Below are 22,328 nucleotides of genomic sequence, written 5' to 3'. Positions count from 1 at the left end.
ACCCAGGCTCATCTCAATTTCCTGGCCTCAAACAATCCTCCCACCATGGCCTCCCAAAGAGCTGGGATTATAAGGCATGACCCACCACACATGGCCATATATTGTCTCTATAACAAGAAAAGGTCTTTATTAAAATGTTTCATTTAGCATACAACATAATCAAGATATAAACACTGTCATAGTATCTCCAGTATGATCCAGAGAAGAGAGTGCCTGGACCCACAAACAAGAGCATCTAACTGTGGGATAGATGTGTCCCTCCAGTGAAGATGAATGGACTGGGATATCATGCTTGATCATATCAGCCATGAAAAGGGCCAGCTAAGTCCCCTTGACCTCATCCTATACTTTTCAAACAACAACCTGATTATAATTTGACTTCCTATGTAGATTTTTCTCCAAAAAAAAAAAAAAAAAAAAAGGAATGTTCTTTTGAGTACCCTAATGCCACTAGTAAGATATTCTCTTAAGAACTGAAACTATCTTGGCTAGATGCTTATCCAAGGCAAACACGCAATTCCAATCTTTAGCAGTTATAGCACAAAAATACAAAGCATGGAATTTAAAAGTATCCTTAAAATAGCTATATAAAATATTCAACTCCAAGCAAGTGTCTCCTAAGAAATAATGAGAAGATATTTGAAGTAAAAGTTGAGCATCCTTAATCCAAAATTCCAAAATCCCAAATACTCCAAAACCTGAAACTTTTTGAGTGCTGGCATGACACCACAAGTGGAAAATTCCAGCACAAAAGCACTTAACGCAAACTTTGTTTCATGAACAAAGTTACAAAAAATATTGTATGAAATTACCTTTAAACTATGTGACTCAGGTCATAGCCCTAAAATATCTCATTATGTTTTTGCAAATATTCCAAAATCTGAAAAAATCCAAAATCTGAAACACTTCTAGTCCCAAGCATTTTGAATACGGGATGCTGAACCACTATGGTGTTTACAACATATGGGCTATGAATAAAGCAGGCCACCATTTAAATTTCTCATTTTTGACATTTTTCTCCTTTCTCCTTAAAAAGAAAAGTCTAATTATCTGTATCAACTTGGAAGAATCTGTCATTTGATGACTTATGTACTTGTATAGTTTATCTGGTATTCATTTTACCTTGGAAAAATCCAGAACAGCACTTTTTAAAACAACTTGCAGCAATAATGGGAATGTTCTAGATCTGTGCTGTATAATTCAGTAGCCATAAGCCATATGAAACTACTGAGCACTCAAAACGTGTCTACTTTAAGTATGGAATAATTTTTAAATCTATTTAATTTTAATTTAAATAACCATATGAAACTATTGAGTACTTGAAATGTGGCTAGTATAACTGAGGAATTTTTAAATTTCATGTAATTTTAATTAGCTTAAATAGCCACATGTGGCTAGTAGCTACTATACTGAACAGATCTGGCCTAGAAGAATTCTGAGATATTATTTACATCAATTCTCTCTCCTTTTTTTTTTAAGAACTGAGAAAACAAAGCCCATTAATCCACAACTTACTTCTGGTTACTCATTAATATAAAATTACACTTTGAAATTTTGCAAGGTCGATAAAATCGCACATGAAGTGCAGAGCATGGCCACGGTTGCAAGACTCCTACCTGGAAGTAGTTGCAGTGTGCATAGGAAGAGGCAGTGGGAGTGACACAACTACTTAGAGCATCCATGTGGGTAGGAGAACAGCACTGTAGCACAGCTGGAACAAATTCAAACACAGAAAAGCCATCAACCACAATACACTTCTATAGCATTCAAGGAGCTCCCCTCTTTCAACCTGGAAAGAAATCCAAATTTGAAGAACTTCCTTTGTATGTCTAACAAAATATTTAGTCCAATTAGGTGGTGTTATTTATTGAAAACAACACAGTAACAAAATAATTTTAAAGGCCTTTAAAAGGTTCATGTCTAATGTCTATTTTTGTAAATGATTTAACACCTAAGCATTTTGTTATCTTTCTAACCATATATTTTAATTGAAAGTAATTTCATTTTATTGAAAATAGAGGAATATATTGAAATTCCAAAATAAGTATTTCAATCATTTCAACAGTAACCACTATTTGGAGGGTGGAGTGTTTTAAAAGAGTAAAATAAGTACGAAATATTCTCCAAGTATTCCACCATTAAACAATGCATCCAGTATAAATGTATACAAAAATGTTTTAATCATTTAGGCAAGTGGTTAGGAATGCAGATCATTGAGCCAGACTGCCTGGTTTTGGAGCCCACCTCCACCAGCCTGGCTTTACAGCCCAGTGTAAATTTGAGCAAGGTTAATCTCTGTGTGCCTCAGTTTCTGCATCCTATTAAAACAGAGATAACAACAGAATAATGGGACCTACCAAATATGGTTGTTATGAGGAATAAATGAGCTAATATCCATAAAGAACTTAGAAGAGTACTAGTACACAGTAAGCAATCAATAAGTGTTAGCTGCTATTATTTTAACAGAAGAAACACATTTTCAAAACTTTCCCTTTATAGTCAGGACACTGTGAAAAGCCTGAACTCTTGGTATTAGCAAAGTTACTTGCAGATGCAGTCTTAATAATAGGTTGAGTCTGCTTTTTTGTAGAGACTCTCCAGTATAAGTGAGAATTAGTTATTAATAGCACAACTGTGGATTAAACGGAGAATGATGTATGTTGAGCACCTATCCTGTTTCAGGCACAGTAGTAAATGCTTTACATATATTGCCTTTACAAAACAAGTAAACTAAAGCTCAGTGACATTAAGTAATTTGCCAAAAGTCACAAAGCTGGAAGTGACAGAGTCAGTAATTAAACTCCAAAGCACACGCTCTTTAATATACCACAATACAGCCAGGCATGGTGGCTCACTCCTGTAGTCCCCGCACTTTGGGAGGCTGAGGCAGGTGAATCCCTTCAGCCCGGGAGTTTGAGACCAGCCTGGGCAACATGGTGAAACCCCATGTCTACAAAAAATGCAAAAATCAGCCAGGCATGGCGGCAAATGTCTGTAGTCCCAGCTACTCGGGAGGCTGAGGTGGGAGGATCATTTGAGCCCAGGCGGTAGAGGCTGCAGTGAGCTGTGATTGTGCCCCTTACTCCAGCCTGGGTGACAGAGTAAGACCCTATGTCCAAAAAAAAAAATTGTATATATCTCACGATAATTCCCTAAGCTAAACTCTCTTCCTGAAATGTAACATTTGTAGTTTTACTAGAATTCTACTTGCCGAATATCTTTAAAGGTGTCTTTATCAATAAGGTGGCAACTCTCCCTTTTTATGTCCACATTTTTCATATTTTGAGTGTGCTAATAAAATTACTAATCTCATTATTTAATCTTTAAAGGTAAATTGACCTAAGGATTATAAAAAAATTAACCAAAATGCTTCCCTATTTCTCCATGAATATTGATTTTTAAAACATCAGAAGTTCATGAAGATACAGTAGAAATAAATATTTTCTCTTTGTATCATGAGCAATTTAACCACTAAATTTTGCACACAGAAAGAAAACTTGAAATAATGGGCAAAATTATAGTTCAGACATAAACATAAAGGTTATTTTTTGGATGACATATTTTTTAACAATTTTGGTGACTTTAAAAAGCCATATATTACTAAGATTGCCTCATAAAATTCAAGTTGTTATCATTTCCAATATAGGTTAGCAGAACAGGTTCTTAGACTTGATCCTTTGAAGGTTATTCAAATATATATATTAAATGTTTTGGATTTGAATTAGATTTCCCAAAGTGTCTGACAGCACAAATATCCTAGGAAATCAACTGAATCCAAATAGCTAAACACCAAGCAAGATCTGCAGAGCTTGCCAAAACTGCGGAAGGGAAAAATAAAAAAATTCTTTTTCCCCTAGAGTTACAGCAGCTAAGGAAAATCTAGCCACCTAGTGGTAGAGAAAGACTTGGGAGCTGCAGGTCCATTCCATCAGGGTACCAAAAAGCAGTGTTTTGTTACAAATAAATCAATAAAAGGTGTTAGTTTTATTGTTTGGAAGTTTCTGACTCCATTGGTTACACATTTTGAATAGGTATGAAAATGTACTTTAAAATAAATTTCTCAGAGAAATCAACTACAATGTATAACAGAGAATATGTTAATATATTTTTGATAGCTTGATAGCTGAGTTGGTTTCTCAGGAAACAGCAAAAAAGTAAATGTTCTTTAAACTATCCAGTAACAAATGGAAAGCAAAACAGTACCTGTATGAAGAAAATGAGGACTTCAATAGATTACACTCCAAAAAGATTCCTCAATGGCTATTCCTTACCACTGTAGTCCTATTTTGTATAGTCAACAAAATAGAACAAAGGTATTAGTAAGTTTACTGAATATGAAAACTTAGGCATAGAAATTTGACTATGTGCCTAGTATATGAAAAAATAATCTACTGTGCATTATGAAAGCACTGACATTTATAAAACTTAGTTTATCACTATGTCCTAAGATACATTCATCTGCATAAAGAACTTTCAGTGTCTTCCTGAAGGCAGTGTTCAGTTGAGGCATTAAATTCCATGTAGAAAGAAAAACTGAAAATAATTAAAAGAATTCCATTTCAGATATAAATATAGGCATTAATGACATTTTCAAAAAATTTCTAAGTAATAAAAATGTTAAGTCAGAGTTACTAAAAATTATTGCTCCTGCTATAGGTGAGGCAAACAAGTTAATGTACTTTATCCTACGGAAGTGATTCAAATATAGAATCAAAATATTTCAAATTTGAATCTACTCCAGAATAGTATAATGTCAACAGTGAGAAAATACCCCATAATATAAATGCTCAAAAGAAAAAAAACATAATAGTATATTTAATTTCAAGATAAGTTCCTACAGCAACTAGAACCCCAGTATCTCCTCATTTATGGTGAGGTAAAGAAAAGGTCTTCTGAGTTTATACCTCAAAGTGAAAGCAGGCATTTGAAAAGATATCTGTACACCCATGTTCACCATAGCAGAATTTACAACAGCCAAAAGATAGAAGCAACTCAGTATCCATCAACAGATGAGTGGATGAACAAAATGTGTTATATATACACAATGGAATATTATCCAGCCTTTAAAAGGAAGAAAATTCTGACACATACTATAATATAGATGAATCTTAAAGACATTAAGTGAAATAAGCCAGTCACAAAAGGACAAATATTATACGATTCCTCATGTAAGGTTCCTAGAATAGTCAAATTCATACATACAAAAAATAAATTAGAGATTACCAGGGGTTGGGAGAAACTATTGCTTAATGGGTACCGAGTTTCATTTGGGTGATAAAAAGTTTAGGAAACGATGGTGAGGGGTGCACGATATTGTGAATGTAAGTAGTGTCAATGAATTGTATATTTAAAAATGGTTAAGATGGTAAATTTGGCCGGGCGCAGTGGCTCACATCTGTAATTCCAGCACGTTAGGAGGCCAAGGCGGGCAGATCACAAGGTCAGGAGTTTGAGACCAGCCTGACCAAGATGGTGAAACCCCGCCTCTACTAAAAATACAAAAATTAGCTGGGCGTGGTCGCACACGCCTGTAATCCCAGCTACTCAGGAGGCTGGGGCAGGAGAATCACTTGAACCTGGGAAGCAGAGGTTGCAGTGAGCCAAGATCGCACCACTGCACTCCAGTCTGGGTGACAGAGTGAGACTCCATCTCAAAAAAAAAAGATGGTAAATTTATATATTAAATATATGATTCCACTTATATGAGATATTTGGAATAGTCAAATTCATAGAGACAGAAAACAGAACAGTAGTTGCTAGGGACAACCTCTCCACCTCAGGGACAGGTTGGCATTCTCTAATGGGCAGTTAGTGGTTAACAGGTAGAGTTTCAGTTGGGGAAGATGAAAAAGTTCTGGAGATAGACAGTGGTGATGGTGAATGTACTTAATGCCTCAAAACAGTACCCTGAAAAATAGTTAAAGTGGTTAAGTTTTATGTTACGTATATTGTTTCACAATTTTTTATAAAGGTAAATATGATTGTATTTTCGCTTAGTTTCTTCTGGCAGAGGACAGAGAGATTCCTGGTGCTAAGTGCCTCTTTCCCATAAGCACAAAATGAAGTACTTTCAGAGGAGCAATACAGACTGCCTGAGAACAAGAGTAACAGCACCAAAAACCTCTTATAATTCTATATTCTATATTTATGTACATTAATGTAGGATTAGAAGCCTAAAGATCACACCTATAGAATTTAAATGTACTTTAAAACAACAATCAGTAACTCTTTTTGCCCAAGGGCCAATTCAGAAAAATCTTAAATGATAGGAGATACACACACACACACACACACATATATATACACCCATATATATATTTTTTAACCTAGAAAATATGCGAAGATGGATATTTTCTCTTTTTTTCCTTTTCTTACTTTTCTTTTCTTTCTTTTCTTTTCTTTTTTTTTTTTTTTTGAGACACAATCTTGCTCTGTTGCCCAGATTGGTCTCAAACTCCAGGCTTCAAGCAATCCTCTTGCCTCTTGGCCTCTGAAGGTGCAGGGTTTGCAGGCATGAGCCACCACACCTGGCCAGATATATATTTTCTAATAAAAATTAAAAATATCACGCATATCTTGGGGGAAAGCTTATATTCTTATAAATTCTCTTATTTAGCCTTTAAAGTGTTAATGTCTAGGCTTATTTACTTTTTTGAGACAGGGTCTTGATCCGTTGCCCAGGCTGGAGTACAGTGGCGCAATCTCGGCTCACTGCAGCCTCAGCCTCCCAGGTTCAAGTGATTGTCCTGCCTCAGCCTCCCAAGTAGCTGGGACTACAGGTGTGCGCCACCATGCCTGGATAATATTTTTTGTATTTTTAGTAGAGATGGGGTTTCACCACGTTGGCCAGGCTGGTCTCAAACTCCTGACCTCCAGTGATCCTGTCTGCCTCGGCCTCCCAAAGTGCTGGAAGTACAGGCTTGAGCCACCGTGCCCAGCCTTCTAGGACCATTTAAAAGACAGCTGTTGGACAGGTACAGTAGCTCAGGCCTGTAATCCCAGCAACTCAGGAGGCTAAGCAGCGGGATCACTTGAGGCCAAGAGCTTGAGACCAGTCTGGACAACAAAGCAAGACCCTAGCTGTACCAAAAAAAAAAAAAAAAATTGTGTTTTAATTAGCTGGGCGTGGTGGTGTGTGCCTGTAGTCCTAGCTACTTGGGAAGCTGAAGTGGGAGGATAGCTTGAGCCCAGGAGTTCAGGCTGCAGTGAGCTATGATCATGCTACTGCACTCCAGTCTGGTGAGAAAGTGAGACCTTGTCTCTTAAAAAATAATAAAAATAAAATTAAGCACAGCTTTTAAAACACTTGATCCTTTACATGTAAATAGTGTTTAAATTTTACAAAGTCAATTCACATATATTATTTAATTCCTCACTCAAACTATTATGGCCACTTTATAGAAAGGGAAATTGAGGCCACATAACATGATATAATCCACTGAAGTTCATATCCAATGATTAACCGCAAAGCTGGGACTAGAACTAGTTCATTCCACTCAATAAATTATGTACTTAGGGCCCATTACAGCAAGAACTATGGTAGGCGTAGGGGGATACAGAAATGAGTTAGAGGCAGCCCCACCCCCCAGAACCCCCAGACTGAACCTCCCACTCTAGCAATTGAAGTATATTCTCTCTACTTGGACAGGGTGAGTCAATAACCCAGAGCAATCACAATGCCACCAGCAGCATACAAAGGTAGATTCCCCTACCAATTGCTGTTGTCTACCCTAGAACTAACTCTGAGGAAGAGATATACCAGACAAAAATTGTCTCAGAAGAAAAACAAAGCTAAAAAACAAAAGACCCTCTTCATGAGAGGCAGGCAGACAGGCAGGCAGGCAGGCGAGCACAGTGGCCAAAAGAACAGACTCTTGAGTCAGATTGTCTGGATTTGTTTCCAAGCCCACAGCTTCCTAGCTGTGCCTCAGTTTCCTCATCTATAAAGTGAGGATAATTACACTATTTTATAAGAGTATTTTAAGGATTAAATGAGTGAATATTTAAAGAGTACTAAGAACAGTGCCTGGTCATAGTGATTACTACATAAATACGTGTTAAATAAAAAAAGAGATGAAGGGCAGCTACAAATTTACTAATCATTGCCTTGAGTTTAAAACTTTGAAAAAAAGGCAAAGTTGATTTTGAGTCTATTCAGTGTTAAAGAAAAACAATTCTCATTATAGGATTCTATATATAAAGATGATGTATGTTCAAATATATAGTGGAGAACAAGTAAAATTAAAAGGTTTAAAATGAAGATTTTCATAAAAGAGGAAAATTAAATCGCAGTTGTAGACCAAAAATAACATCAGAGGAAAAACCGAATTCTAGATAAGGCAAGAATAAAAAGAGTCAACTAATGCTAGATCTACAAAATTTTGCCTTTGAAGAAGTGGTAAGAATGGAAAACTGACACTTAAAGGGAGGAACAACAAACATAAAAAGTAACTCCAGTCTGCTGCTAATGTGAGAAAGAAAAAAAATGATTCCAATGAGTCATTTTATGAGTTAGTCTGATGGCAACTTTTTAGTTGCAGTGTTTGACTTTACTAGAGAAATTAATAATTTATGAAATGTTATAAAATTCAACATTTACTGGTTATACTATCTGAAGACCATATCCAAGTTTATTTTTATAACTGTTTTTTTTTTTTTTTTTTTGAGACAAGGTCTTGCTCTGTTGGCCAGGCTGGAGTGCAAAGGCACAATCACGGCTCACTGCAGCCTCAACCTCCTGAACTCAAGCAATCTTCCCACCTCAACCCCCAAGTAGCTGGGACTATAGGTATTGCTACCACACCCAGCTAATTTTTCTATTTTTAGTAGAGACTGGGTTTCACCATGTTGGCCAGGCTGTTCTGGAACTCCTGGCCTTAAGTGATCCACCTGCCTCATGAGAATGATACTCTATTTAATTTTGGTAAAGTCATTTGTAATACTGTTAATAAATAAGTACTCAATAAATATTGGTTAAATTGTTCACTACTTTTTATTTCCTTCACCCATAATTTGGAGGTATTAAGCACTTGTAGGGTATTTTTATGGCACTTTCTTTTCCATTGCAAGTTTTTCATATTTAATAACAAAACTTTTCATTTATAAAGTACTTCACGATGTTCAAAGCAGTTTTGCCTACATTATGTACTAGAAGTCATCATGAAATTTCTTATTCTCATAATCTCAGAAACTTTAGTCATTTCAATTATCCCTATTAAAGAAGACAAAACAAAAATTCAGCTAACATAAAGTTATCTATATACTGTACACTATAAAAATATCAGTGACACTTACTTGTTCTTTTTTTAATGCCTCCTTCCTAATTCTTACCTTAAACACTTGGAGACAACTCCCAATTTATAATTTACATCAAGCTAAAATAAAATATTTTAAAAACACCATGTCCAAAATTATAATAATTTAACAAATAGCAGTTCTATAATGAATATTAACTATAATATTTGTAGTGGTGTTAGTGAATAATATATGAGTTCTTCTCATAAAATTTAGAGCTAGTAGTTTCCATGAGGATTGCTTGAAACTTGGAATACATTTTCCAGGCTGGAATGCAGTGGCACAATCATGGCTCACTGCAGCCTCAAACTCCTAGGCTCAAGCAATTCTTCACCTCAGTCTCCCAAGTTGCTGGGATTACACGTGTTAGCCACCATACCCGGCCATCTTGTTTTCAAAGATTGTACAGATAATTTGATTCTTCAAAGAAGTAGCTGGGCAAATATGCGGGGAAGAATTAGGCCTTAACCATTTTCTATGTAACATGGTAAAAAAAATTTTTTTTTAATTTCTAATAGGCAAAATGATTAAAAGTGCAAAATCATCCTTACTTCATGTAATTCCCTCCTTTTTTTTCCAACTCCATTCACCAAAAGAGTAACAGCTCTGAAAATCTATAAAACCCAATCTAGATGATTTAATATCATTAAAGCATTTTGGGAAAATAATCCCTTTCACTGCTATATTTAGGTGCAATAAGCCAATGATACAAGTATACAGTTGGATATTAATACAGCTAGAAAATAGCGAGTACTATTACAGTCACCAGATTTATAACTTTGTTTTGTGTGTACACATTTAGTTTTATTGTAACAAAGCAACTTGTCCACTTTTAACCTTTAAAAACTGAGCCTCATCTTTCCAGTGAAACAAAAAGAAAATTTAAAAATAAACAGGAAAAAAATTACAATAGAGAATGTCAATTTCAAATAAGATCCTACAGGCTTTGCTGATTCTCCCATTGGGTGGCAGGGTTCAAGTCATCATTAGGAGAGAATTTATTTTAAAAAGTGTCACCTTAAACTGCAAAGGATGTCTGTCAAATATCACAATTAAACATGCAAAAGGAGAAGCCATGTTGTCAAAATGCCCGCTTAACCCACCCGAACATCTCAAACCCACCCTGTGCTGACCTTCTATAAACCCTTTTTTTTAAGGTTTTGTTTTCTGTTTTTGTTTTTTTTAAACAAGAGAAAGTAGACAGATACATGTTGGTAAATGCTAAATGTCCATATTCACACAGAGACACAGTGTACTCTCTGAGCTGAATATACAGAAAAAGGAGTAAAAAAGCTAGAATTCTGGGCACTGCCACACAGGGGCCTCACACCTTCCAGCTTCCAGCAGAGACAAGGGAGCAGGTTTTTCTTTTTTTCGACAGAGCTCAGCGGTGTTGATTCCATACAGTTTTTGTTCAGACAGGAAGGGATAAAAATGAATTTCGAACAGAAAGGGGTAGAGACTCTTTTCCCACTGTATTCTGCTCAAGGTATTTCCCCCAAATAAGGTGAGAACCATGATACAGAGAAAAGAGATCTCAAGAACAGGGCGACTGAGCACAAGAGGAAAACAAACAAACAACAAACAAAAAACAAAACAAAAAAAACCTGCAACTTGCTCCCAGGGACTGGAGAAAATTTTTAAAAAGGAAGGTCGGAATCCATCAGTGTTCTATTAGTCATCTTCTCCTTCATCCTTCTCTCCTTCCTCCCCTTCATCATCATCTTCATTTTCTTCATTTTCCTCATCCCCTTCTAATCAATATCTTCTAATCCGTCCTCCTCTTCATCATCATCATCTTCTTCTCCTTCTTCATCATCCACATCGGGAACCAAGTAGTATTGTAATGGGTTTGGCCAAATACCATCTTTGATGAACTCTCCTAACTCATCAGCACCTGCATCAGAATGGTCAGTAAATCAGGTAAAGAAGCTCCCTGGTTCCTCATGCTGCTTCTTCCTGCCGGCTTTATTCTGCGTTTGACTTGAACGCTTTGTCAAATCCTTTCCGGATTTCCATTTGATTGCAGTGGACTTTAAAGATGGATCACCACTCTCATTCAGATGAAATTCTTTGGACAGAACCTTATTTTCAAAGTAAGGATTTTGATCAAAATAAAAATCTATTCTGTAACCTGATTAAATATATTCAAATTCGGTCACTTCAACTCTGCTCAAATAATGCAGTGCCGCTTCTTCCTTCTCCCCAAGCAGTGCAGACACCTGTGGATGGTTGATAAATGTTGTTATCCAAAAGTGTGGGATTTTGGTGATCAATTCTGATCTCTTCTGAAAAAAATGGTTAGCGGAGTTTGTTACATTTCTGTTCTGCTTTCAAAATCTCCTCACTGGCTTGTTCATTAAGTCTGTTTGTTTCATTTTGGATTTCATCAATGTGTTCCATTGCTTCTTGCTATTTTCCTGAGGTCTCGTCGGCCCTGTAGTGGCTGGAGTTGAGTTCCTTTCTGACTTTGGCGGCGGATGCCGATGTGGCGCGGTTGGAAGGTGGGGGCGGGGGAAGGGAAGGCGAAGGGGACTGGCAGGCGGCTTCCCCGTCACGGCACACGCGCGGGTCCAGCCGCCTCCTCCCAGCGCTGCCCTCGCGGCCTGACTACAAGGTACCGGCTAGGGCTGCATGCGGGACCCGGTCCGGGCTCCTGCTCGCCGAGGGGATGCGGCGGCAGCGGCGCGGCAGCGGCTCGCCTCCCTCGCCCAGATTTATAATTTTTTTTTTTTTTTTTTTTTTTTTTTGAGACGGAGTCTGGCTCTGTCGCCCAGGCTGGAGTGCAATGGCGCCATCTTGGCTCACCACAACCTCCGCCTCCCGGGTTCGAGTGATTCTCCTGCCTCATCCTCCCGAGTAGCTGGGATTACAGGCACCCGCCACCATGCCTGGCTAATTTTTGTAATTTTTTTGGTAGAGACGGGGTTTCACTATGTTGGCCAGCCTGGTCTCGAACTCCTGACCTCGTGAACCATCCGCCTTGGCCTCCCAAAGTGCTAGGATTACAGGTGTGAGCCACCACGCCAGGCCCAGATTTATAATTTTTAAATGGCAACAAATTACGCCATTCTCTTTTCTTTCTTTCTTTCTTTTTGAGACGGAGTCTCGCTCTGTCGCCCAGGCTGGAGTGCAGTGGCGCGATCTCGGCTCACTGCAAGCCCCGCCTCCTGGGTTCACGCCATTCTCCTGCCTCAGCCTCCTGAGTAGCTGGGACTACAGGCGCTTGCCACCACACCTGGCTAATATTTTTGTATTTTTTTAGTAGAGACAGGGTTTCACCGTGTTAGCCAGGACGGTCTCGATATCCTGACCTCGTGATCCACCCACCTCAGCCTCCGAAAGTGCTGGGATTACAGCCGTAAGCCACCGCGCCCGGCCACTCCATTCCCTTTTCTAATTTACATTTCTTCTACTTTAAGTAAATATGTTTTTAAAAAAATATTTAAAATGAAAAAATATTTTAGCTTTCCCTTTAGTGCCACCTGGGAGAAATGGTCTAACAAAAGACTTCCAGAAATTGCTTCCGGATTTACATAACTGAAAAAATTAAAGATCCTAGATTATTAATTCACAGGGTAAGGAATGCCCCCTTTCTTCTCTTTCTGGTCTTTTCTGGAATGCCCCCTTTCTTCTCTTTCTGGTCTTTTCTTAAAGCTTTGATCCTTGTCTTATTTCTATTGCCTCATTTCATCATTGTGTAAAAAACATACCACATGATGAAATACATCATCATGTGTTTTTGCTATCATGTTTTTGCAAAATTGAAAATACATTTGAGGCCAGGCGCAGTGGCTCACACCTTTAATTCCAGCACTTTGGGAGGCCAAGGTGGGTGGATCACGAGGTCAGGAGTTCAAGACCAGCCTGGCCAACATGGTGAAACCCTGTCTCTACTAAAAAAAAAAAAATTAGCCAGGCATGGTGGCAGGCGCCTGTAGTCCCAGCTACTTGGGAGGCTGAGGCAGGAGAATCACTTGAACCCAGGAGGTGGAAGTTGCAGTGAGCCGAGATTGCACTACTGCATTCCAGCCTGACACCAGAGTGAGACTCTGTCTCAAAAAAAAAAAAAAGAAGAAGAAAATACATTTGAGTGAAATGATAAGATTATATTGCAAAACGTTTTCTATTAAAAAAGAAAAAAAATGGCCAGGCAGAGTGGCTCACTCCTGTAATCCCAGCACTTTGGGAGGCCAAGGTGGGTGGATCACCTGAGGTCAGGAGTTCAAGACCAGCCCTTCCAACATGGTGAGATCTCGTTTCTACTAAAAATACAAAAAATTAGCTGGGCGTGGTGGTGGCACACGCCTGTAATCCCAGCTACTCAGGAGGCTGAGGCAGGAGAATTGCCTGAACCCGGGAGGCGGAGGTTGCAGTGAGGCACGATTGTGCCATTGCACTCCAGCCTGGGCAACAAGAGTGAAACTCCATCTCAAAAAAAAAAAAAAAAAGAAAAAAGAAAGGAAAAAAACCACAACTTTTTTTTCCCCCCAAGAAGCAAAACAGATGATAACTATCATAAGCATTCCCAATTAGTGGCTTGGGATCTACCAGCATGTTCTCAGTGCCCTTGGTTGAGTTCCAGGTCAGTTGTCATTGTCAGGTTTCTCCTTCTCTCTGCTACTCCCCAGTTCTTAGCTGCCTAGGAATAACACTGTGGAGATCCCACTGTTCACCAGGTTTTTACTAAAGAATTTAATGTTCAGAGAGTATTTTTTTTTATTAAATATCATTACTGAGATAAATGATTTCATTATGAGGTAATCTCACCTTAAGATTAAACCATATTAAATATATAATAGACATATTTAAAAAAAAACTGCGGCACCAAGGACAGAGTTAAAATAAGGTTCTGGGGTACTAAGGTTTTTTTGTTTTTGTTTTTTTGTTTTTAAGACAGTCTCACTCTGTCGTCCAGGGTGGAATGCTGTGGAGTGATCTCCGCTCACTGCAACTTCTGCCTCCCAGGTTCAAGCAATTTTCTTGCCTCAGCCTTCTGAATAGCTGGGATTACAGGCGACTGCCACTGTGCCTGGCTAATTTTTGTATTTTCTGTAGAGTTGGGGTTTCACCATGTGGGCTAGTCTGGTCTCGAACTCGACCTGAAATGATCCACCCACCTCACATTCCCAAAGTGCTGGGATTACAGGCATGGGCCACCACATCCACCCTTGGGGTACTAAGTCTTAATTTCATAACTAGGACACATTTTCAGTATACAAGTTTCACTAACAATACACACCTTTATACACCCAACGAAATTTTCACAACCCTTAAAAACACAATGAAATTTTATATATTGTTTAAAAATATCTCCTGCTAAGAAATCTTTGCCATTTCTTAGATGCACATTCCTACTCTTTGTGTTAAAGCACAGAGACAATAAAATGCATTTAAACTATATATATGCTCATTATAAACAACCTTAAATAGAAGGCCATGAACCTGAATTTGTCATACCTGTTGGATAGTAGGCTTGCGAGTACTGTGCTGAGGGTGTGTAGTTACTGTATTTTTGGGAGGAGCTGACCATTGTTTGAGGACCTTGTTGAACATGGACAGATGTGGTGCTGGGCTGCAGCGTATAGGTAACCTCAGCTGGAAACCTCTGGAGTACAGGAAATGGAACCCCTTTATCTGAAAATGTGGGAGATGTCTCCACTTGTCCAGGGTGCATTCCAAGGGAGTTCTGCCATATCCTGTGAGGAACTGGGGTCCGATCTAAACCTTTCAGAGGGAAAGTACTGTGGTCATGGGACGGAGTTGATACGTAGGAGTAAGGAGACAAACTATCTCGCCGAAATGACCGGTGAAATTGTCCTACAGCCACTGGTCCTGCATAAAAGAGGAAGAGCACATTTACTAATTTTGCATTACACCACCAGACATAGTAAACCAAAGGTCATAAAATATACTACTCTTCACCTATCAGCCATTTTTAACACAGCAGAAGTTTAGTTTTGGTAAAAACAAATTCAGAATCAAGAATATGAGACATATAATGCTGAAAGAAGAATTGAATAAACCTTTGTTTTCTCAGTGTAATAGTCATAAAAGATAAAGTGCCTAAATTCTAACATTAAATCAAATGTTAAATCAAATATTCAACATTAAAAGCCTTTTATACATGATTTGGCCATCTTACCTTTCGCTTTATTTGCCTGACCCAGATTTTTCCAATGTGTAAGCTACTTCCTAAAAGTTTTCCATTCAGTCTTTCAAACGATTTTGTAACATTAATAATAGACATAAAAATAAGCTGTCCACCAAAAAATAAAAGAAATGGGTATGGAACATATAACAAGATTTTTATAAATGTAACGTTCTTTGCTATCTATCTATCTACCTACCTACCTACCTACCAACCAACCGGATCTCACTCTGTCGCCCAGGCTGCAGTGCAGTGATGTTATCTCGGCTCACTCTAGCCTCAAACTTCCAGGCTCAAGCAATCCTCCCACTTCAGCCTCCTGAGTAGCTGGAACTATAGGTGCACACCACCAAGCACTGTTTATTTTACTTTTTGTAGAGACAAGGTCTTGCCACGTTCCCAGGGTGGTCTGGAACTCCTGGGCTCAAGCGATCCTCCTGCCTTGGCCTCCCAATGTGCTAGGATTACAGAAATGAGCCACTGTACCTGGCCTGTTTTTTGTACTTTAAAGGAAAATAAGAAAAATCATTTTTTAAAAATCATTTTTAAGAGGCCTATTATTTGAATACATTCAATCTCCTGAAGTAGGATTTTTTCCCCCTACTAAAGACCTCTTGATTTCAGGGCTCCAGAATTTGCATCGTGTGTATGTGTTTATTTTTGGCATTAATGTTTTATTCTTTTTTTTTCTTAGAAACAGATTCTTGCTTTGTTGCTCAGGCTGGAGTGCAGTGGTGTGAACATCGCTCACTGCAGCCTCGAACTCCTGGGCTCAAGCAATCCTCTCACCTCAACCTCCTGAATAGCTGGAGTTCAGACATGCACCACCACACCAGGCTAAATTTGTTTTGTAGGCAGGAGCCTCCCTATGTTGCCCAGGCAGGTCTTGAACCTCTGGGCTCAAGCATCCTCCTGCCTTTGCCTCCCAAAGTACTGGGATTACAGGCATGAGCCACCATGTCTTGCCCTCCCTTTCAAATTTTTAAAAATGATAATCTTTGTAGAAAAGTCAGGCTTGAAAAGTTTGACTTAGTTTCCTCCTTCATTCCTTAAATCAATCAATCATTTTCCATGATTTTTCTTTCTTCAGAGTCTTTCCAGTAGTATCCTTTCCCAGATGTCAGTGGCTCTCAAACATTGGTTTACATCTGAATCACCTGAAGAGTATGTTAAAAATCCACAAATCCAGGCCCAGAGATTCTGATACTTGTCTTCTCTTCATTAGCAATGTAAAAAGGAATAAAAAATGGAGATAAGGAAGATAGAGAAAGGGCAACAGTATGTAATGAAGGACAAGAGAATATAAATGGTGCAGAACTATAAATTACGATTCTTGAACATAAACAAAGCCAGCCTAATTTATTCCTAAGGAAAGTTTTGCATTAAATCATGTGACTGATTCACAAGTTCCTTTCAATTTATTAAGCTAATCTGTAAAACAGAGGGAAAACCTATTATGTGCTACTCAAGTATTAAACTACACGTTGAAAGCTGACACTCAAATATCTGCTTTTCCAAATAATTAGATTGTAAACCCATTCAACAAGTTACAAATCTGTCATTCTATTTCTGTGGTTTAATTTCCTTTAAAGAATAAAGCAGGCCAGCCATGGTGGCTCATGCCTGTAATCCCAGCACTTTGGGAGGCTGAGGCGGGCAGATCACTTGAGTCCAGGAGTTCGAGAGCAGCCTGAGCAACATGGTGAAACCCCATCTCTACAAAACATACAAAAATCAGCTGGGCATGGTGGTGTATGCCTGTAATCCCAGCTACTTGGGAAGCTGAGGCAGGCGAATTGCTTGAACCAAGGAGGTGGAGGTTGCAGTGAGCTGAGATTGAGCCACTGTACTCTACCCTGGGTGACACAGTGAGACCCTGTTTTAAAAAGAGAGAATAAAGCATTATTGAGTCCAGGAGTTCAAGGTTACAGTGAACTATGATCATGACACTGCACTCCAGCCTGGGTGACAGTGAGATCCTGTCTCTTAAAAATAAATACTTAAACAAGTAAATAAAGCACTAATGCCAAAAAGAAAAAAATACATACGTATGAACAACACAAATTCTGGAGCCCTGGAAATCAAGAGGCTTTATCTAATGTGGGGAAAAAAATCCTATTTTAGAAGATTAAATGTATTCAAATAACAGATCTCTTAAAAACTATTTTTCCTTTCTTCCTTTAAAGTACAAAAAATAGACCCTGTCTATTTTTTCTAACCCTGTCTCACCCTTCTAACCCCAGCACTTTGGGAGGCCAAGGTGGGAGGATTGCTTGAACTCAGGAATTTCAGACCAGCACAGGCAAAATGGTGAGATCCTGGCCAGGTATGGTGGCTCACGCTTGTAATACCAGCGTTTTGGGAGGCTGAGGAAGGCAGATCGCTTGAGGTTAGGAGTTCGAGACCAGCCTGACTAACATGGAGAAACCCTGTCTCTACTAAAAATACAAAAATTAGCTGGGCATGGTGGCGCACACCTTGTAGTCCCAGCTACTTGGGAGGCTAACGAAGGAGAATAGCTTGAACCTGGGAGGCGGAAGTTGCAGTGCGCCAAGACTGCGCCACTGCACTCCAGCCTGGGCAACACAGCAAGACTCCAATTCAAAAAAAAAGAAAGAAAGAAAAAAGAAAAAAAAGGTGAGATCTTGTCTTTACAAAAAATAAAAAAAATCAGCCAGGTGTGGTGGCATGCCCCAGTAGTCCCAGCTAGGAGACTGAGGTGGGAGGATGACTTGATCCTGGGAGGTCAAGGCTGCAGTGAGCCATGTTCATGCCACTGAACTCCAGCCTCGGTGAGAGAGGGAGACTCTGTCTTTAAAAAAAATAAAAATAAAAAATAAAATTAAATTTAAAAAAAGCATAAAACAGTTTTTATGCTGCTTGACTACCAATTCCGCAGGTACACACACTTTGAACCTACCACTGACAACCCCTCCTTTTGTTTTTTTTTTTTTTGCTCTTCACAAGAGGTGTTTCTCCATGTCCAAAACTACCCATTGCTTGATTTCTCCTGGGATGCTCACATGCCAACACTACATACTGCCTACAGAGTACAACAGCTCTGCCCTCTTTGGGGATAAACTGTTGGCGAATTTTCAGGCTGTCAATAACTTCAGCAGCTAATTAAAGAATTCTCGACCTTAAATTGTTTTATATCTGTCTACTTCTATCACGATAAACTTGGAGTGATGGCCAATTAACTATTTTAGATGCTGTTAAAATTAGAACACAGTCGAGATTAGAAGGGCATTCTTTTAAGTCTGTTTTTTAAAATAAAGAACCAAGACATGTTCAGCCCTTATTTATTCTTCTGTTAAGGGTTACCTCATAGTGGTCAATTCAGATCAACATTACATCACCTATATGTCCTCAAAATATCTTTAAGATATATTTGGCAAAGTTTTAATCCAGAATTCTGGAAATAGAGGGCAGGATGAAATTATGTTCTTAAAAATTCTATTTCTTTTATGGAAGTGCATCTGATCAATTCCCAGGAAAGAATCCAAAAACTTGCCTCTTGAGAGCATGGTATCCCCAGGCAAAAACAGGTTATCCATTTCTCAGACGTGTTACTTAGTTTAGAATATTTTAACAAATATCGTAAAATAAACTGTTCCTAAAAACAAAATAACAAAAGTGCACAAAGGAAAAACATGCAATCTCACGTTTCTTATTAAGTAGACTCTTGGAAAGTGAACACTACAGTTGGTTCAGTGGCTCTAAATAAAAGAACTAGGTCCTAAAACAGAGGATTCTATTATAGACAGAGAAGTATTCAACCCATACACAGAAATAGAACACAGAAAAAATGGAGACTAAGCAGTAGCAGTGTAGTCAGGCACACAACCAAGGCAAGATTCGAGAAGAAGAAAAATGAGATGAGGAAAAACAGAAGAGCGAAGGACTTAGAACATGGAATGAGAACAAAACAAAGTTGTATTCTTCAACAACTCTGTTCAATTATTCAAGTTCTAGTATGCTTGAACTTATAGCAGAATTACATTCCACCTGAAACAGTAACACAATTCCCTGGTGAACCAAACCTATGGTATAGACAGTCCACATCTGACATACCTTCTGCACACACCAACAGGTAGAATGGTAAGGAAAACAAACAAACACACAAACAAAAAACATCAAACAGGAAAGGCATCAAAACAATAACTTAGTTATACATGGATTGACATATAATCTATACTGAAACAGCATGAATGTAGGTTTTTCAACAAACAGTAATCTTTAAATGCTGACCAACTGAACTATAAGTGAATAAAATCAGATTCTAGATGGCCCTGAATTTCTTTAATTAAAATGGACTATCCTTAAAATATAACTGGGTTTAAGATAGTTGAGGGAAAAAGATCAGAGAAAAGAGCAAGTGTTGGTTTTTATGTATGTGCGTATGTATGTATGTTTCTTTGTTTGAAGTGGTTATCCCATTTCTCCCAAAAAACACATTTTCTAGTCTTTTCTCCTTATGCCCACCAAACATGCAACCTGAAAAAAAAAAAAAAATCTATGTCAGAGATTCTGCCAAATGTATGCCATGATATTGTCTCCATTGCCTTGCCCCTTACCATTCCCTACCAAAATCAATGGCCATCACATGGAAGTGCGCTAATATTCCTTTAGGACATTCTTATGCCACTGCTGCTTTTTCAACTTATTGTTGGAACTTTAACCTAATCCATTATCTTCTAAACTCCACAGTGGACACATAACCTAGTTCCTTATCTTCTAAATTCCAAATGAACCAAGTACTGTTGTCACTCATAACCCTGGGTTAAGTTGAACATAGTGTTATTTTATTTGTATATTTAAACTTTTCATTAACTCAAAAATAACCCAGATTTCTTTTTTTCTTTTGAGACGGTGTCTCGCTCTGTCGCCCAGGCTGGAGGGCAATGGCATGATCTCGGTTCACTGCAACCTCCGCCTCCCGGGTTCAAGTGATTCTCCTGCCTCAGCCTCCTGAGTAGCTGGGACTACAGGCGCCCGCCTGTAGCCAATTCATTCTACATAGGAACTATATCTTGTAAGCCACGATGTATCGTTGTATTTTTGATCTTAAGGTATATAAACAATGTCTACCATTCTACACATCACCCAGAACCCTAAATCTGATGATTGTCTTAACATTTCTTCTAAGATTTCTTAGATGTGCCAATAGGTGGAAGGTGGCAGCCCTCTTCAAGGACAAATTTCCACTGCAGGCACCTTTTCCAAAACTTTCCCTTGGCTGCTATTGTAATGTTCTAAGTTCTTTTTTTTTTGAGACGGAGTCTCGCTCTGTTGCTCAGACTGGAGTGCAGTGGCACTATGTCGGCTCACTGCAACCTCTGCCTCCTGGGTTCAAGCGATTCTCCTGCCTCAGCCTCCTGAGTAGCTGGGATTACAGGCGTGCGCCACCACCACGCCCGGCTAATTTTTGTATTTTTAGTAGAGACGAGGTTTCACCCTGTTGGTCAGGCCAGTCTTGAACTCCTGACCTCGTGATCCACCCGCCTCGGCCTCCCAAAGTGCTAAGGCGTGAGCCACCATGCCCAACCGTAATGTTTTAAGTTCTCTTGACTATGATTTTCTTCCGTCCCGCCTTAACCTGTAGGGTGACTCCACTCTGCTTCCCACGGGAGCAAAGGAGCCCCTTCTGTGTTTCTTGCAGACCCAATGTTTCAACGAAGGACTCTTTAGTCTACATGTTTACAGTGGACAGTGTGGGTCTCAGGAAGGTAAACGGAGGCTTACAACCAGGTAACTCCTGGGGTTCAAACCGGGGACAAGTAGAAGGGAGCCTAAGAGGCGGAGGTCCCTTTTGCTGCCAGTGGGCTCAGAAGGGGCTGAATGCTTACGGACCCTCCAGGGGAGGGCCGGTGGCCACCGTGCTGGTGCCGAGAATGGTGGCGGTAGCAGTGGCGGGACTTTCAGTCTTTGGGAGCACGGTGGACAATGGGTCCTGGGCGCCTTTCGGACTCCCCCAGCGTGAGGACGTGCGAAAACGCGCCCTCGAGGGGCGGTTGCTCCCCGCCGCCCATGTGCCCGCTGTGGGCGAGGGCGCGGGCAGCCCAGACTCACCGTGAGCCTCCGGCCGGGGCCCCGCGGGTGGCGGCGGCTCCTGGTGCTGCAACTGGGCGGCGGCGGCCGCCGAGGCAGCGGCGGCGGAGGCGGAGGCCGAGGTGATGAGCAGCCGCTGGAAGCGGTTGGGCGGGCGGCAGGGCACCTCCAGGCCGGCCGCCAGCTTGGCCTTGTTGGCGCTAGTCAGGCGCTTGAGGTGCACGAGCAGCTGCGGCTGGTCGCGGCGGAAGTGCGGGCTGTGGAAGTGATGGAGCTGCCCGTCCCCTGCCGGCCCGCCGCCCCCCGGCCCCGGCCCCGGCCCCGCCGCGCCCGGCCCGCCCAGCACCACCTTGCGGAAGCCGTAGAGGTTGAGCTGGCGGATGAAGCTGGTGAAGTTGGTGGTTTTGAAGAGCTCGGGCTCGGCCCCGGCCCCCGCAGCCCCGCCGCCGCCTCCCCCCGGCCCGGGCGGGCTGAGCAGCTCGGCCTCGAAGAGCGGCTGGTCGATGAGCAGCCCCTCGCCGCGGCCGTCCCAGCGGATAGAGCGGTAGCGCGGGCTGTTCACCAGGCGCCACAGCTTGGCAGGGAAGTTGTTGGGGTTGATGGGGGTGGAGAGCAGCGCCTCCTCCATCGCCCCGACGGGCCCGGGCCTCGCCCCCCGAGCCTAGCTCTCCCACCCCGTTCTCGATCCCTCCCCGGCCTTCGCCTCGCCCTGCCCGCTCCTGCCGGCGCCCGTCCGCCGCGTACAAGGGACCGTTGGCGCACGAGGCCCTGCGGCGCCTCCCAGCACGGCCAATGGGGCCTCGAGTTCCCGCCACGCGGCGTGGGCACCTCC

General features: G+C 40.5%; 1 protein-coding gene and 1 pseudogene across 1 annotated transcript in view; both read right to left on the bottom strand.

Moving 5' to 3' along the window:
* The window catches only part of HSF5 (heat shock transcription factor 5), a 55,949-nt gene extending 33,825 nt beyond the window's left edge, over positions 1-22,124 (bottom strand). The window contains exons 1-3 of the mRNA XM_037992968.2: positions 21,518-22,124; positions 14,755-15,129; positions 1,617-1,711 (exon numbers count right to left, since the gene is read on the bottom strand). Coding sequence (XP_037848896.2) covers positions 1,617-1,711; positions 14,755-15,129; positions 21,518-22,124 — 1,077 coding nt within the window. The remainder of the gene's footprint in view (positions 1-1,616; positions 1,712-14,754; positions 15,130-21,517) is intronic.
* LOC103243797 (protein SET-like) lies at positions 9,782-13,046 on the bottom strand (annotated as a pseudogene).
* Positions 22,125-22,328: the final 204 nt, after the last annotated feature.

This window comes from Chlorocebus sabaeus, chromosome 16, assembly GCF_047675955.1.
Source record: "Chlorocebus sabaeus isolate Y175 chromosome 16, mChlSab1.0.hap1, whole genome shotgun sequence".
Taxonomy (NCBI): domain Eukaryota; kingdom Metazoa; phylum Chordata; class Mammalia; order Primates; family Cercopithecidae; genus Chlorocebus; species Chlorocebus sabaeus.
This window is presented reverse-complemented; position numbering and strand designations above follow the sequence as displayed.